This window comes from Otolemur garnettii, unplaced genomic scaffold, assembly GCF_000181295.1.
Source record: "Otolemur garnettii isolate 467f Iridium unplaced genomic scaffold, OtoGar3 scaffold00041, whole genome shotgun sequence".
NCBI lineage: Eukaryota > Metazoa > Chordata > Mammalia > Primates > Galagidae > Otolemur > Otolemur garnettii.
In genome coordinates, this window is record NW_003852436.1 from 2,977,094 (window position 1) to 2,994,793 (window position 17,700).

General features: G+C 35.1%; 1 protein-coding gene across 1 annotated transcript in view; it reads right to left on the minus strand.

Annotated features, from left to right (window-relative positions):
• The window catches only part of INPP4B (inositol polyphosphate-4-phosphatase type II B), a 394,326-nt gene that overhangs the window by 180,306 nt on the left and 196,320 nt on the right, over positions 1–17,700 (minus strand). Inside the window, exon 10 of the mRNA XM_023513461.1 lies at positions 13,570–13,717. Within this exon, the coding sequence (XP_023369229.1) occupies positions 13,570–13,717 (148 nt within the window). The remainder of the gene's footprint in view (positions 1–13,569; positions 13,718–17,700) is intronic.

A 17,700-nucleotide genomic window follows, 5' to 3' on the forward strand; every position in this document is an offset into this window, starting at 1 on the left:
ATATTTGTTTTATATGGAATTTTAAAAAGGCTTTATGTTAAGAATATACAATTTTCTTTCTCTTTCTTTCTTTTTTTTTTTTTTTTTTTGAGATAGACTCTTACTCTGTTGCTCCAGGCAAGAGTGCTGTGGTGTCACAGCTCACAGCAACCTCAAACTCTTAGGCTCAAGTGATCCTCTTGCCTTAGCTTCTCAAGTAGCAGGGACTACAGGTACCTGCCCAAATGCCTGGCTTTTTCTATTTTTTAGAAGAGATTAGTTGCAGGGTGGTTCTCACTCTTGCTTAGGCTAGTCTTGAACTTCCTGAGCTCAAGCCATCCACCTGCCTTGGATTCTAAGAGTACAAGGATTATAGGCATGAGCCACCACGCCCAGCCTAAGAATGTAAAATAGTCTCGTCCTTTCCCTTACAATTTCAACATTTCATGCTAGAAAGTTTCTCCTGATCCCAAGAGAAAACTATGATGTGATATAAATCAAATTAATATTTTTCTGGGGAGTTTTATTGATTATGAAGTTCGATTTCACTGAAATATTTCTAAGTGCTTCTTTAAAACATTTTGTACCTTTTATGGACTAGGAATTTATACTTTTTTGATAAAGCCAGTACTATATGGCCACCATAATCTCTCATCTAAACATACACATGTGCACACCATGATATAAGACAACATTTGTAGCTATTACTGCACTTAAGTTATACAGGTACCATCATTTTATCTAGTAACTAACATATTTCAGTGTAGACTGAGCACGGCAGACCTTTGAAATAGTACAAAATTTAAAGAAAATACTCAACAAAAACAAAATATATGGCAACATTAAAACAAACTGTAAAAGTTTTATTGGTGGTAGTTTGGCAAGACCTACATAACTTGTCTGCACTCAACCCAAGCATGAAGGACTGTAAAGCTGGAAGCACTATAAACACAGCAAACACAAAAACCTTAACTACACATAGGATCTCTGAGCTGCTTTCAACATGTCACTCTCTTCACTATAAACTGGTTGCCACTTTCTCCATCCCTCAGTAATGCTGTATCAAATAAGTAGTTTTCTTTTCAATACCAAATCCCTATGTATCACCATCATGGGAATATTTGTTAAACTTCTCAAAAAGGGAGATGGCATGCTCAGTATTTGTAAACAGAACAGTCTGCCTTTCTTCCCCTCCCAATTTCTCAAGAAGTTAAACAATGATGTTGTCTCCAGAAAACTCCTACTGCAATTCTACATTTTATTACATTTCTATCAGATTGCGTGAGCTTGCAAATTGATTCATGAATTTTGGAAAAAAAAAAGATCATAGGCAGAAAAACCATTAGTCAACTCTTGTACCATCCTAGGAGAAAAGTGGTGGTGGCTTCATTAGACTGGGGGACCATGGTATAAACATTAAATGGGTCTGCGTGAAATTATGGGTTTAGAATGATCAGAAATTAAAACTTAAAGTTGATGGTGGATCAATGTAGTGAGATAAAACCAAAGGATATGTGTATATTTCTCCATTGAACTATTGGGTGAGCAGAGGGTATTTATCATTGATTGAATTAGGGACTAATTGAGGGAGAATGATTTGTAAAGGAGAGAGATGAGTTAAGCCTTAGGCATGGTGAGTCGGAGGTAACAGCAAGGGGCACCCAGTTGGGTAGAGAGACTTACAGCTCAGAAGACAAGTGAGAGTTGGAGGATTTAGGAATAAACAGTAGGTGAATGAAGATGCACTTCAAAGGACTGAGTGTGACTGACCAGGAAGAACAAATACAGTGAGAGACCCAGGGGATTTAGAACAAAGCTCGAAGAAACACTGGCCAGTAGAATGGGTAGAAAAAAAACAGTCTCCCTGGAGACAGAGAAAACATGGCAGGAGAAGCTCAGAAAGCCTCAGGGAGCGGCAGCCACTAGCTGAAGGAAGGCTGTGTCTGAGCGGCCTCGGAATGCTGTGGAGCACCCGCCCCCCACGAAGAGCAAACTGTGTTTAATGGAGTTTATGACAAATCTGTCATTTAGAGACCTTGTCACATAGCTCTTTTAACTTTTGACAGGTCCAGTAATCAAAAAGAGAGAGAGAGAAACTAAGCATATAAGTAAAACAATAATAACTTTAAGCTAATAAAAATTATTGTAACTTCCTATGTCTCAAATGTAGTATGCCAATTATTTTCAAGTGTTCGTAAAGCATTAGAAAAAATTATATAAGATATTATAAGAAAATCTAAACATAAAATTAGAAAATGCTTCAAAAGTTTAAACCGAACAGAAAAAAAAAAAAATCCTCTCATATCCTTAAGAAATTAAATTTTCTAAATAACATTTGGTCAAGAATGAAACAAAACTAGTATTAAAGACTTTTTAAAACGCTAGAAATGGCAACATACATGTCAGGATTTATATTTGTGATTAAAGATCTATTCATCAAAAATTCACACTTTGTTAATAGATTTATTAGCCAGGGTTCTCCAACCTGCAGCCCATAGGCCACATGTAGATTATGTGAGGACTTTTTTGCTTATTTTTGGTAGTGGGTATCACGAAAATTATGCACAGACTTTTTTTTTTTGGGTTTTTTGCTCATCAGCTTTTATTAGTGATTGTGTATTTAATATGTGGCCCAAGACAATTCTTCCAATGTTGTACAGAGAAGCCAAAATTTTGAATGCCCTTGACAGACCAGCATAAAAGCAGCATGAAGTCCATGTAAGAAGTCTGTTTTTTTTTTAAAAAGGGAAATAATAATAAAAGCAGCTATAATTAGTTTATTTGAGACAATAGAAAGGGTAGAATTAATAAATTCATAAAAATTCTTTTACAAAGATAAAAGATAAGTATATATATATTAATTCTTATAAGAAAGAAACCAAATGAAGAAAATTATAAAAATACATTTGTGTGTATAAACGAAGTCTAGAATAGACTATATTCCTGAATTTAAAGAATGAATACTTCATAGGTATCGGTTTCTTTGAAAGTAATTTTGTTATTGTTGCTGTTACTGTTTAATTTTCTTAATTTTGGGGGGTATGACAGTGAGGAGTCATAGCAAATTGGCAGTATCATAAGGAGGAAAAAGGAATGAAAATCGAACAAATTTTCAGAAATGTGGATAATTGGACATCACATTTTATAACATGTTAACTCCTGAATTCCAGATAATTATATTTTAAAACATAAAATAAACAAATGTTGAAAGTATTGACGAAGACTGAACTGATCTCAGAATAAAGACAAACTTTCTAAGCACCATGCAAAAACAAATACATAATCTTACAGTAAAAACAATATAATTTGAAATAAAAAATTAGGAATATTTGAAAAATGTATATCATAAATTAAACACTAAATCTATACCAATAATAATAAGTAATCTCACAAATCAAAAGGAAAAATAAGAATATCCCAGTTTCTTTTTTAAAACTTTGTATCTTTTCGGAACAGGGTGTCACTGCAACCTAGGCTTGAGAGCAGTGGCATCATCATAGCTTATAGCAGCCTTGAACTCCTGAGTTCAGACAATCATCCTGCCTCGGTCTCCTGAGTAGCTGGGACTACAGATGCATGCCACCATATCCAGCCACATAGCCCAATTTCCATATAGGCAAGTATGCATATTTGTGACAAGAATATAAGTAATGTTCAACTACATAGGCAATCAAAAAAGGCAGGTTAAAAAACTCATGAGTTGCAGTTTTTCCTATGTAATTAATAGAGGTGAAACTGATACACATGACACCGAGGCCCTAAACACACATGCACTTTGCCTACAATTCCACTTCTAGCACTTAAACCTAAAAAATATTGAAGATGTATAAAAATATAAACTTATGAATTTGTTACATTAAAATTATTTATATTATATAATACATATTTGTGTTGTATACAAATATACATTTAATCAAAAATGTACATTTTTAGTGAACAGTTCTATGGCAGAACATCATGTAACCATTACAAACCATACTTTAGGCAAATATTTCTGATGGTATAAAAATATTCATGATATATAGGGAAAAGTGAAGTTACAAAATGACATGCATAATATAATTTTTAACAAGCATATAGGAGTATATACAAAACTACATGAATTACAGCCTTGACAAAGGTGCCTTATTCAACATGGTGTAACAGTCATGCCATAGAACTGACAGTGGAAAGATGGTAGATAGGGAAAAATTGCCTTTTTCCCTCCATGGCAATTGTATGGTGTATCAGAAATCTGAAATATTACACATATCTTATTGAGGGCTTTGTGGAAACGCCAAAAATACCAATATTTTGACAGAGGCATATGGTGAGGACCAAGAAACCACCAAGGGTAAGCACTTGAAGATTAAATGCATAAGGTCACCAATAATAAGGTCAGAATATCACCCCAAAGACCAGATAAAGTCCATGGCACCTCAGTGTTGATGAGCCATTCCATTGCAGAAAGCACTAGATAAACTGCAAGAAATCAAGAATCCCTCTGCCTTGGATGCTATAAAGACAAAATAAGCCTGCCTCATTTACCTATACATTTTTGGGGGGTAGGTCAGGGTGAAAGCAAAACTCCAAATGATAAGTTATTTTTCTAAAAAAAAAAATCCAAACTATTTAAAACAAGCCTGAGAGGAAACTAAATTTTAAATAGACTTTGATATTTAGATTGAAAGTAAGCTGTTTATAGTAGAATTAAGTGGCAAGTCTATCTTATGTAAGGGTTAGTGCATTAGTTTTATATTGCTGCAAAACAAATTACCATTATAAATCCACCACTCAGAAACAACTATTATTATGTCAGTTTAATAGTCTTTTTTTTTTTCTTTTTTTGAGACAGAGTTTCATTCTGTCACCCTGGGGTTGAGTGCCATGGTGTCATCATAGCTCACAGAAACCTCAAACTCTTGGGCTCAAGAGATTCTCATGCCTTAGCTTCCTGAGTAGCAGGAAGCAGGCACCCACCACAACACCTGGCTAGTTTTTCTATTTTTAGTAGGGACAGGGTCTTGCTCTTGCTCAGGCTGGTTTCAAATTCCTTTCTTCAAGCAATCTGCCCATCTCAGCCTCCTAGAATGCTGGGATTAAAGATGTGAACTACCGTGCCTGGCCTGTCTAGTCATTTTAGATATATCAATCAAAATTAATATAAAAGAACTGATTAGAATCCTACATTTTTATTTAACATCCTGTCGCAAAATCACAGACATACTCAAAATATAACTCAGATGTGAAAGAAAAATTAGGTATGATACCAGGGAGTTATGGTCAGGGTGGCAAAATTCTGCTCACCACCGTGAGGCACATGAAGATGAGAGGATATGATAAAGATTTAGACTAATTTGACCTTTTCACCTTTCTTTTTAATATTTCCTATATTTCTACTATTTTCTATAGTGAGTAGGTGATATTTTCATAGTAAAAATTCAATACATATGTTATATATTTGTAAGCTATGGCTCTAGGAGCAAAGAATCAGAAAAGTACTAAGTACAATAGAAGCATTTCTTCACTGCAGTGAACATAACTTGAGTGATGTCTAAGATTTCCTGCTTGTGAATGTCTTGGAACCAAAGCGTATTATAAAAAATGCAGTATTATGAGAACACTTCACTGTCGATCTAAAAGCTACTATGATACTTGAATGCAGAAGGTGTTAATGCTTGGGCCAATGGGAGGAAACCCCCAAAGGATTTAAAGCCTATCACAACCCTAAGACTTTGTGTATTATACGATCTCAAATTTAATAAAAGTAGTTCATGTCGAGCCCAAATGTTATACTCACTGTGAGACTAAGAGACTCATAGCAAGAGCGCTTTCAGATGGCAGCTGCGGGCAAGGGCAGGCAGTGTGCGTAAGTGATGGAGAAGCAGTGCTGTGCCCTTACGTCCCTGCCAACATCTACACTCAATGCCAGGACTGGCCGCAAAGGATAGTGTTCTCCTCATTACGGTTAATGCATGCTTTATATAAACAAGCAAAGGGTGCAGGCATGTGGTCCCTACAAACTCACTTTGATTTACTCTGTCAACTATATATATCCACTGGAGATACGGGAAAGTGAATAACATACTGGAATATGATGAGTAAGATTTCATTCTTACTGAGTTTTAAAAATATATGATAATAATAACTTGTCTTTAAGACACAGTTTTTATTTCACACATGCACATACTAAATATTCCCTTAGTGCTATCTTCCTTCACAATTAAATGCATAATCAAACTTTAGGAAATATCTAAGGGGTGGGCTTGTGAGACGGATAACATAGCTGTCTTTTTAATTTTCCATTTTCTCTTCCCTTGGTAAAGTCAGGGCAGTTACAGAAGAAAATATTCAAGTAATTGCCCTAACCCTCCTCTAGAGAGATGGGAACACAGGAACACATAATTATCGACCCTCTAGTCCTCAGCTTATATTAAAGTTCAAAACTAGAATTAAAAGGGGAGTTAAGAGAGTCATGTTAGCATGAAAGAAAGTGTAGGATTTCAAAATCTAGACTTCACAGAAGTCAGTGACTGACTATGCTTATAAATTCATAATCTTGGTAATTAAGAAGAAAAATTTGCTTTTATTAATCAAGGTTTACTGAAATACAGCAGTAATTTTTCATTCAAACGCTGTCTATGACTGCTTTTGCTTGGTCTATGGCAGAGCTAAGTAGTAGAGACAGAGAGCACATGGCTTGCAAAGACAGAACTATTTTTGACTTGGCCCTTTAAGAAGTTGTTTGCCAACCCCAATGGAGGGCGTGGCAAAGCTCAGACTGTGTTTATTGACCTCTCATCACAGATCATACATGTATGATCACATATATGCATACTTTGACTTATGATGCTTAGCCTGACTGCACTTCATAGATACTGTGCATTTTACAAATCAAAGATTTGCAGCAACCCTGAGCAAGTTAATTCGAGTGATTTTTTCAACAATGTGTGCTCACTTTGTGTCTCTTATATCAGATTTTGGCAATTCTTGCAATATGGCAAATGTTTTCATTATTATCATTATCTGTTTTGATGATCTGTGATCAGTGGCCTTTGTTGTTACTATTATAATTATTTGGAGCACTAAGAACCAGGCCTGTAGAAGTCTGCCAACTTAGATAATGAACATGAGTTTTCTGTTTGCTCCACTGACCAGCTGTTCCCCCATCTCTTCCTCTATTGGGCCTTTCTATTTCCAGAGACACAACAGTATTGAAAGTAAGCCAATTAGTAATCTTACTATTGTCTCTAAGTGTTACAAGTAAGAGTCACAGGGCATGTCAAAACCCCAGATAAGCTCAACTCTCGGCTGCTTGTGCCAAACGGTTAGGCAAGTTGCAGATGCAAAGACAAATTCTGAAAAGAAATTTCAGTGAACACATGAATGATAACAAAGTGAATCAGCCTTATTGCTGATAAGAAGAACGTTTCAATTGTCGCAATGAAAGATCAAACCAGCCACAATATTCACTTAACCCAGAAGCTAATCCAGAGCAGGGCCCTAACTCTCTTTAAATCTACAAATGCTGAGAGGTGTGATGAAGCTGCAGAAGAAAAGTCAGACACTAACAGAGTTTGGCCTGCAAGGTTTTAAAGACAGAAGCTGCCTTCATATCATAAAAGCACAAGGCGAAACAGCAAGTGCTGATGCAGGAGTTGCAGCAGATCCAGGAGATCTAGCTAAGAAAATGGAAGGTGAAGGCACTAAACAGCAGATTTCCCATGTATATAATAGCCTTGTACTGGAGGAAGATGCCATCTAGGACTTTCACAGCTAGAGAGGAGGAATCAATGCCTGACTTCAAAGGTTCAAAAACTACGCTGACTCTTTTGTTAGAGGCTAATGTAGTTGGAGGTGGTGTTCATTTTCCATTCTGAAAATTCCACGGTCCTTAAGAATTATGCTAAACCTACTCTGCCTGTGCTCAAGAAATGGAACAACAAAATCTAAATGACTGCATGTCTGTTTGCAGTGTGGCTTACTCAGAAAAGGATTCCATTAAAAATATTACCGTTCATTAACAATGTACCTGGTTACCCAGGAGCTGTGATGGAAATGTAGATGGTGTTTTCATGCCTGCCAACACAATATCCATTTTGAAGCCCATGGGTCAAGGGGTAATTTTGACATTCAAGTCTTATTATTTAAGAATTAAACTTCGTAAGGCTATTGTTGCCTCACATAGTGATTCATCTGAGGGATCTGGGCAAAGTAAGTCGAAAACCTCTGATAAAGATTTACCCTATAAGATGTCATTAAAAGCATGGGATTCATGGGAGGTAAAAATATGAACATTAGCAGAGTTTAGAACTAGTTGATTCCAATCATCGTGAATGATTTTGAGAGGCTTAGGACTTCATTGAAGGATGTAATTTCACACATGGTGGAAACAGCAAGAGAATTAGAATTGGAAGTGGAGCCTGAAGATGTTACAATTTAGTTGCAATCTCATGATGAAATTTTAATGGATGAGTTGCTCCCATTGGACTAGCACAGAAAGGGGTTTCCTGACATGGAATCTCCTCCTGGTACAGATGCTGTGAACGTTGTTGAAGTAACAACACAAGATTTATGTTGCATCAAATAAGCTGTGGTGGCAGGATTTGAGAGGAGTGACTCCAATTTTGAAAGTTCTGTGGGTAAAATGCTATCAAACACATGCTACGGAGAAATATTTCATGCATGGAAAAGTCAAATGTGCAGCAAACTTCATTGTTGCCTTATTTTAAGAAATTGCTACAGCAATCCCAAGCTTCAGAAACCACCACCCTGATCAGACAGCAGCCATCAACATGGAAGCAAGAGCCCCCACTAGCAACAAGATTATGGTTTGCTTAAGGCTCAGATTATTGTTAGCAATAAAACAGGGGCGCCCAAAGCTGCAGCCTGCAGGTCACAACATGCAGACCATGTGAGGAGTGTTTTGCCTATGTAAGGTTTCAGACACCATGAAAAGTATGCAAGGATTCATTGTTGTTGTTGTTAATCAGCTTTTCTTAGTGTTTGTATATTTAACATGTGGCCCAAGACAACTCTTCTTCCAATGTACAGCAGTAAAGAAAAAAAGTTGGACATTTCTGGGCCAATAAAGTATTAAAGTATTTTAATCAAGGTATGTACATCGTACTTTTAGACATAATGCTATGGGACATTAGTAGAGTACAGCATAGTATAAACATAATTTTTAAATGCACTAAGAAACCAATACAGTTAGGTGACCCTCTTTTTTTTTTCTGAAGATAAAAACAACCAAGCTTTTTAAAAAATATTTCTCCTACGATAGATATCCAAGCATGGAAAGGCAGGGTTTGTACTGTAAGTACTGAAAGAGAACAGTACTATGGTCCTGTCATTTTCATTAAATGAGGTAAGACAGGCCATCTCACTTGTGGGGTTGGGGAAGAAGTTGATGCAGTGAAAGCACTTGCTTGCTGTGGACTGAGTAAAATCAGGGGAAAAGCAACTGAGAAAAAAAACTCCAGATTAAAAAATTTTCCAAGTTAGAGATTATACTCAACCAAGAAAAATATTTATTTTTCAAGTTATTTTGTGGGACAACTTCCCATTCTTATATTCTTAACTTATTGTTTTACTTTATGTTATATTACTTTCACACAATAATATAATTTAATCTTTATATTATATGATATGAATTTATAGTATACATGTAATTCTGAAACTCTTTTCTCAGTTGAATGGCATATATCTTCAAGTAGATTTTTCAAGAAAGTTTTGCGAGTGACATTCTCTGAGCTCCTGCATATTTAAGTATGTCTGCTTCCATTCATAAAACATTTACAACCTAACCCTATATACATAGGAAGAATGTGAGGTCACAGGCTTTTCCTCTCAGAAATCACTAGACATTGTTCTATTGGGTTCAGCCATTTAGTTCTGTAAAGAAATACAAGGTTAGCCTGATTTTAGCACATAAAGGAAAAAAAAAAAACTGTAGACTCAACAATATTTCCAGATTGCTTTCAAACTTTTGCACTAACAACCCTTCCCCAAGAACGCTTAAAATTATTTAGTCCTTTCCACCTCTCCACCCTAACCATCTAACATGCTCTCTATCATCTGTTTGTATTTTTTCACCTTTGTTTTAGCTTTGGGAAGAACTTTCCATGTTTGTCCTCCCCATTCCTGATATAATTCCTTTATTGTTTTTCCTCTCTCTCTCTTTTGAGAAAGAGTCTCCCTCTGTTGCTGAGGCTAGAGTGCCAAGTGTCAGCCTAGCACACAGCACTCTCAAATTCCAGGTTCAAGATGTCTTCCTGCCTCAGGTAACTAAGTAGCTGGGACTACAGGCACTCACTATAGCCTGTGGGTAATCCTTCTGTTTTCAGTAGCCTGTTCTTGCTCAGGCTGGTCTTGAATTCCTAAGCCCAAAAGGAATTCTCCTGCCTTGGTCTCCTGCAGCGCTAGGATTATGAGCCACCATACCCAGCCCTGATATAATTTCTTAATGTCAAATCTTTTCTGCTGGATCAGTGGATTTAACTACTGCATTTCATTATTTTCTCCATTTCCTTTTCTTCTTGGCCTTTTAAATAGTTATTTTCATAGGGATTTCTGATTCTGTTTCATAATAACCATATCTTCTCAAACTTTAGTGAGACAGCTAGTCAATTTTCCTACAAAATGTTCTTATTTCCCTTTTGAGTCTTCAGAAATTTTTTATCTCCATTTCTTTACCTCCATATCTTCAATTTTAGTGATCCATTGTTGATTTTTTTAATAAATTCTAATAATGAGAGATTTATACATAAAAGGTATTGAAGATAGCCAAAAGCACACAGCCTGGTTATCACAGTCCCTGGCCAAGCTTCAGAATCTATTAAGATTTTATATAGTTTAATTTTGTAGGATCAAAATGTGATTTTCTTCTCTGAACAATCCCTATCCCTAGTTCTATCTCTGGAAATGAAACTCCGTATTTGGAAGTTCTATTCCTTTGTATCCATCAAAATGGTCCACCAGTCCTTTCCATGTGGTAACAAATTTATGCTCTGAATAAATATGGGGAAAAGGAGAATATAGAGAAAAGAAAGAGAACAGAGTGAGGGAAGAACACTTTGACATGCTAAGACAACAACAAAATAATAATTATAGGGGCTATGCCTTCCAAAATTCAGTAGCTCAACTGTCTCTTTCTCCTAATTCCCTACTCATTATTTCCAGCTTGGACTTACTATCATTGAGTGGATAGAGACAGAGGGACCTTAATGAGAGTGGAGTGGAGGTAGGAGTTGGGGCTAATTCTGCAGAGGACTCTGAAGGAGCAGATATGTAATAGAAAGAGAGCTGCTGAGCCTCTAAGATGTCTCTAAACTGATGACGAAAAACAGATTGGGGCACAGGTAGGGATCTTTCTTTTTACTTTCTCCATAGCCTGTGGCATTTTTTAACTAAATAGCACTAATGGTCCATTAACTGAAATTTTCAACCCAAAAATATTATCCTAAAATTATTCTGTTAAGAACAGTAATTTATATAATAATAACAGTAATATAATAAATTACAGTGTTTTATGATGGCATTATTTTTAATTCTCCATGTCTTTTTTGTATTTAATTTTATTTTTCCTTTCTATTGATATATCAAGGCTGTGCATACTTTGGGGGGTATGTGTGGTATTATCAGACATGTACAGAATGTGTAATAATAAAGTCAGGATAATTGGGACATCTGTCATCTAAAAAATGTATCTTTGTTTTGGGAACATACTTCTCTAGGTATTCCAAAATACACAGTAAATTATGATCAACCATAATTAGAAATTTAGGATTGGCTAAGTTAGATGTAGCTATTCAGATGCCATTTATTGGATAAAACTTCTTAAATTTGCTTCATCTGGCAACTTCTCTTCTGTGTTTCCAAGCTGAACAGAGGTGATAGGTCCTGCCTGGCATCTTTCACTCATGCTGGTCTACTGAGAACCTTTCCCTGTTACCAATAACCTCTGTCAGAATGACCTTTCAGTATGAAATACTCTTTACATGGATGTAAGAGGGTTAGTTCTTGCTGTCCAGGGTCTAGAATACAACCACATGGAGAATGATAAATTCAGACATCCAAACTCCATGTTCTGCTCTGATACATAAGCTTGTTTTACCCTTTCAGGGATTTTGTTTTGCCCATTGTCTACTCACACTACTGGCCATAGGCAGGAACAATAATTAAACCCCCATTTCAGAATAATCTGGCTTATTAACTCATTGCTGCAGCTATCTCTTCTGTAGTCTGCTCAGATCGGTGAACACGTTACCGCTTCTCTAGGCCTGAGTCAATAGCTGTTGTCTAATTGCTGTCGCCTCGTTATTCTCACTTTTAAATTACCACCTCCGTCTTTCTTTCCATCTTTATTTCTCAATCTTTATTTCCCTAGATCATTTTCTTATAATCCAGTTTTCTATCTGATTTCCCCTGAAATTTGGGATCTGTTATCTTTTCTTTTTTTCTTTTCTCCTAACTTGGAAATCCAGTATTTGTGCAGTCATTCCTGTCTGACCCCTTTTTGTAATACTTGCCAGATTTGACCTGCCCTGTTCATGGTGCCCTCACTGGCTTCGTTCAATATAGAACCTTTGGGGACTTTAGAGTCTACCAAAGGAGTACAACACTATTAAATAACTAATGTGAGCATATAACATAAATCAAACTGCTGGGGATTTCACATTCTGCTATATATTTTAACAAATGTAAAATGTTAGCTATTTTAAAGGTTGCTAATTTTGTACAATTTAAAGCCTTAACAGTACTTAGTATAATATAGCAGTCAGCATTTTTTATGTCATTAGAGGTTTGAAAAGCAGAGAAATAAATTGTTTGATTAGTTATGGTTCAAAGGTATTCTTATCAATGAAACAACTCTCAAATCCTTTTGCCATATTATAGCAACTAATTTTATTTTTTGCACACTACTGTCCATCGGACATAGCACATTTTATCAATCATCTCAGGTTTTAGACTAACAAATAACTCAAATCTTTGCTACAGAGGAGAAATCCAGAGAAGAGTCAATAGGAATTACTTACAGAAACAGTAACCATGAGCAGATGAGGTAAAAATGAAAGAATTATAACAAAGTCAAAGCTCGTGTTACTGGCTAAATACAAAGCTGGCATCAAGAAGCACAGCTCAAACCCCAAATCATACATGTAACTTTAAACTTTCTAGTAGCCATGTTTAAAAGGTAAAAAAAATTTTAAAAAGGCAAGTGAGGTTAACTTTAATGATGTATTTTATTTAATACCAACACATAGATCCCAAATCCTAACTTTTCATTATTAAATCATCTGTGTGTGTGTGTGTGCGTGTGCTAAGAATTCAAGATCTGGTGTGTGTCTTATGTGTGTGTCATATTTTATGTTACCATACCACAAGAAAAAAATGTTTTAGAGAAAAGATTCATAATTAATAATTAATGATATATACACAAGCTAAGGCATATGTTAAATAACTCAATTTAGCCATTTCACAATGTGTATACATTTCAAAACAACATGCTGTATATGACATAGGCTTAATTTTTATTTGTCAATTAAATCTTTTAAATGACATAAAAATAAATAATGTGAGAGACGACAATAAATTATTTTATCTTACCTACACAAATCTTCCTTTATATGAAGGGAAATCAATTCCTTAGGAATATGAAAAGAAAGTATGCTCTCCGACATCTGCTCCCGGATTCGCATCCACTTATTGTCAGATGTGGGAAATCTATATAATTTATACACTGGGTTCTTTAACACTGGAAAGGAATAAAAGAGGGACAATAATTAAATTAGGAGCAAGTCATATTAGGTAACACTCAGTTTAGAAAATCATTAATCAAGGTCATATTATATATCTGATCAAAAATTTTGTTTTTAGAAGAATCTGTTTAGTCTATTAGAATTTTTAAGAATTTTATTTTTCCATCTTATATTTACTGTAAATTCTGGGACATATAGCCTTTATTAAATTAAAAGAATGAAATTTATAAGTTTCTGAAACTTACTACCTTTTCTAAAATTTTTATAAAGCATATGTCTATAAATATGGATGAGATTATAAACATAGAGGTATAATATAAATTCTGAACAAGTGTATTTCTGAATTTCTTCTAATCACTTTCAGTCAACTTTATCTGCTTACATAGTAGGTGACAAACTGACATGTTATTTCGTAAGTTGCAAAAGGTCTTACTATTAAACATTATTTCTTAAATTTCATACAGGTTCGTTTTTTCTAGTTAAAGATCTATTAAAATTCAAATAGCATATATACTTAAGCACCAATGAGTAAACAAAACATTTTCCTGAATCCATCTTATCAGAAGCAAGGCAGAGAGATAGTGAAGAAACTGTATTTAGGGTGAGTGATTAAGGGAGAAATAACACATTCATGCAACCAAGGACTTTGAACGATTTAGAAAAAGCGTATAGGGTCAGATATTAAATTAATACTTGATAACTATCCATGAAGTTAGCACTCACACTACACTTCCAAATCATCTATTTCTGGTGAATTTTACTTCCATTGCTGATGGGCTATGAATGCCTTTTTCACACTAATACACCAAAGTTTACTGAAAAGGAAGAATCAACTCAATCATCAAAGATCATGTTTAGGTGGCTCCAATTTACCAAGAATGCTAATTAAAAAGAATAGTTGTTACTGAAGTGCATGTAGGACTTTAAATAATACTAAACATGGTACGTGGGCCAGGTCTTCTCAACATGCAGGGAAACATGCTTTTCAAACATTCGGGATCTGGAACAAGACCACCATATCTCATTTGGTACTTGGATAAACACGTAATATCTTTCTGAACATTGAAACAAGGTTCTACCCATCCATTCCTCCTCAACCATTCATTCCCAAGGATAAACTCTGGACATTACCATTATCAAAATTGGCACTATACTGGAAACCTAGATTTCAAATATACCATTATTCAATCATCAGATTCAAATCTCAAAAAGGAGAATGCTCACTTTTCAACAACACCAAAAGAAGCCAGAAGAAAGCAGACTATTTCCAGCATGTTGAGAGAAATACTGTATTCTAAAGTGTAGAGTTGTACACTTCAAAAAATTATCCTTTGACTATAAGCATGATCTTTTTGTTTTATCAATTAGATTATAACACAGATATAACCAAAGTTCATAACATTTCTTTTCTTTTATCTGAAATATAAGAACTTAGCCAGTGAAAGAAAATAAAAGATTTCATTCAACTTGTAAAGTGACAATGTTTCAAAGATATAAGAATTTTACTACTGCCTTTACTATTGTATCTCTATAGCAGGAGAAAATTTTAAAGTATGTACTGAATTGAGTATTGTACATATACCAAATATGAGATCTCATGAATTCAAATATATTTAAAATGACCAGTAATATGACTGCATCATTTTATGGTTGTACAGAATCCCAATCTCTGAAATGTCCAAACTGTTTCTTGGTTACACATGTAAACATTCAATTACTTTATTCTCAGTATATGTGCTGCTTTTTAATTTCTATTTTTTCCCAAGATTATATAAAATCTTTGTATCTTCTAAACCATGGTTTAAAGTCCTTGGATCTTTCTTGACTCTTCTACACCAATAATTATATTTTAGAAAAGTATTTTGAATTACATCTCAAAATTCAATTATTCTTTTTTTCTATTGATCCCAAAACGAGTGCTTCTAATTTTGATTTTTACCATTTTCATTTTAATGCTTTTCAATGTGTTCTAAATACAAACTTTGCTGAAATAAATCAAGCAGAAATCAAACATGATTTGATTAATCAGCTCCAGTGTGCGCTCCTCTGACCACCAAGTACACATCACCTAAGGCTGCTATAGGAAGGCTACTGTTTTTAAAGGAAACACTTGGGGCAAGTAATTCAAAAAATCAGGCAACTTAGGCGCCTGTGGCTTAAAGGAGTAGGGTGCCAGCCCCATATACTGGAGGTGGAGGGTTCAAACCCAGCCCCAGCCAAAACTGCCAAAAAAAAAAAAAAATCAGGCAACTTAATGAAATAAAATTCCCAAGTATGTCTTCTATCTAACTTTATGTTATTGGTTCTGATCTTTTGGGGCCTCATAGGTTTCCAGACACGAATACTAAATTGTCTGTATTTATCAGGGTCCCTGTGCAGATAGAGTGGGATCTACTTTGCAACTGAATTTCTTCCAGCAGCATTGCTCATTGGACACCTATTATGTCTTACACAAGAACACCTACTGTGTGCCATAAAATACAGTGTAATGAAGCATGATTTTAATAATGAAGAAATATGGTCTCAACTTTAACTATCATGTAAATTTCTTGCACAAATTTCAGGAAAAAACCAGATAAGATATTCTCAACTCAAAATTCTCTTGTGAGAATCTGCTCTAACTGTGAGCGGATGGTGAGGAGGTTTGTGTCATCCTCACTTAAAAGAAAGTTATGGTACTCACGCACCAAATATTGAACAATGGACCACAAAATATAAGTGCTTTTGTGAATGTTTTAAAAATGCTTTTTCTCTATAGTAGAGATCCACGCTCTGCTCACACATGCTCCAGCTGTGCAAATGAGTAGCTGACTGGGTAAATGACGTGCTGCTCTGGCTCTCCACTGCTGCCAAGCGTTTGCTCATGGAGAAGATGCTTTTCTGACCAGACAAAAGACTTCTCCCAATGAAAATAACCATGTAAGCTCTCTTTAAAGAGAGCCCTGTGTGTCGTCTCATGTTCACTTTTTTTAACTGCTTTTGCCAAAACAATTGCTAAAAATATCATGTGACAGATTCTACCAAGAGAAAAGTAGTTTAAGTATGTTGGACCTCATCATGATATTGTGATGACTTAATAAGGATGAAGTTATCAGCTCGTCTAAATCTTGCCTGATATATTTCCCTGGGGTTTCACCCCCTGAGATGAACACAAGGAAAGAAAGTAAATGATAGATTTTTTTTCTCTCCTTTGGAGTTGCAGCACAATTCAAATTTCTATATTGTTTCTCCCAGATTCTGTAACAGGGACATTTAACAAGGTTACATGCCACCTGCTTTTTCATGGGATTCGGTGAAAGCCAAGCTGCAGCAATTCTGAATTATCCAAAGGATGCCAAGGAAATATTCAACAAAGCCAAACAGATAGCATAGAAAAACACTGCTGTTTAAGCAACCTGCAGCAGAAATGATAAAACAGAGAGATATAGGGAAGGTTTTCTCTTTTCAAGGTTTTCTCTTTTCTGTTTCCGTAAACAAAGGTGGCTAAGGATATCAATGGATTGATTGGACAAGGAATTTTGGAAATATGGATTCAGAGTCCAGGGCATAATCAAAAAGTATATTTTATGTATTTTTTTAGAGGAAGATAATCTGTGATTATCTCCCCACACTTTATGGCTTTTAAAATGTGGTAGAAGGTACATATTTAAATGAATCTGACTTCACTGGCTTCAGGCATTACAAAATCATTATTTTAATATACTGCAAATTCTTTTAGGAAAGCTATTCATTCCGTAGTTTTAATTACAAAGTCATTTAATTGTTTAACTATTCAGCTGAATGTACCTATATGGCCTGTTCTCTAAATGCCATAGTATATTTACTATGGATAAATCTTTGTAATCCAATTAGATACTGAAATACCCTCATTTGTATTTGAAAAATTATTTTAGATTTGTATCCATAATAAATGTAAATTAGCTCTTTTTAAGATTGGACAAGGTCTGAAAAACCCCAACAGAGATCACAAGAACACTAT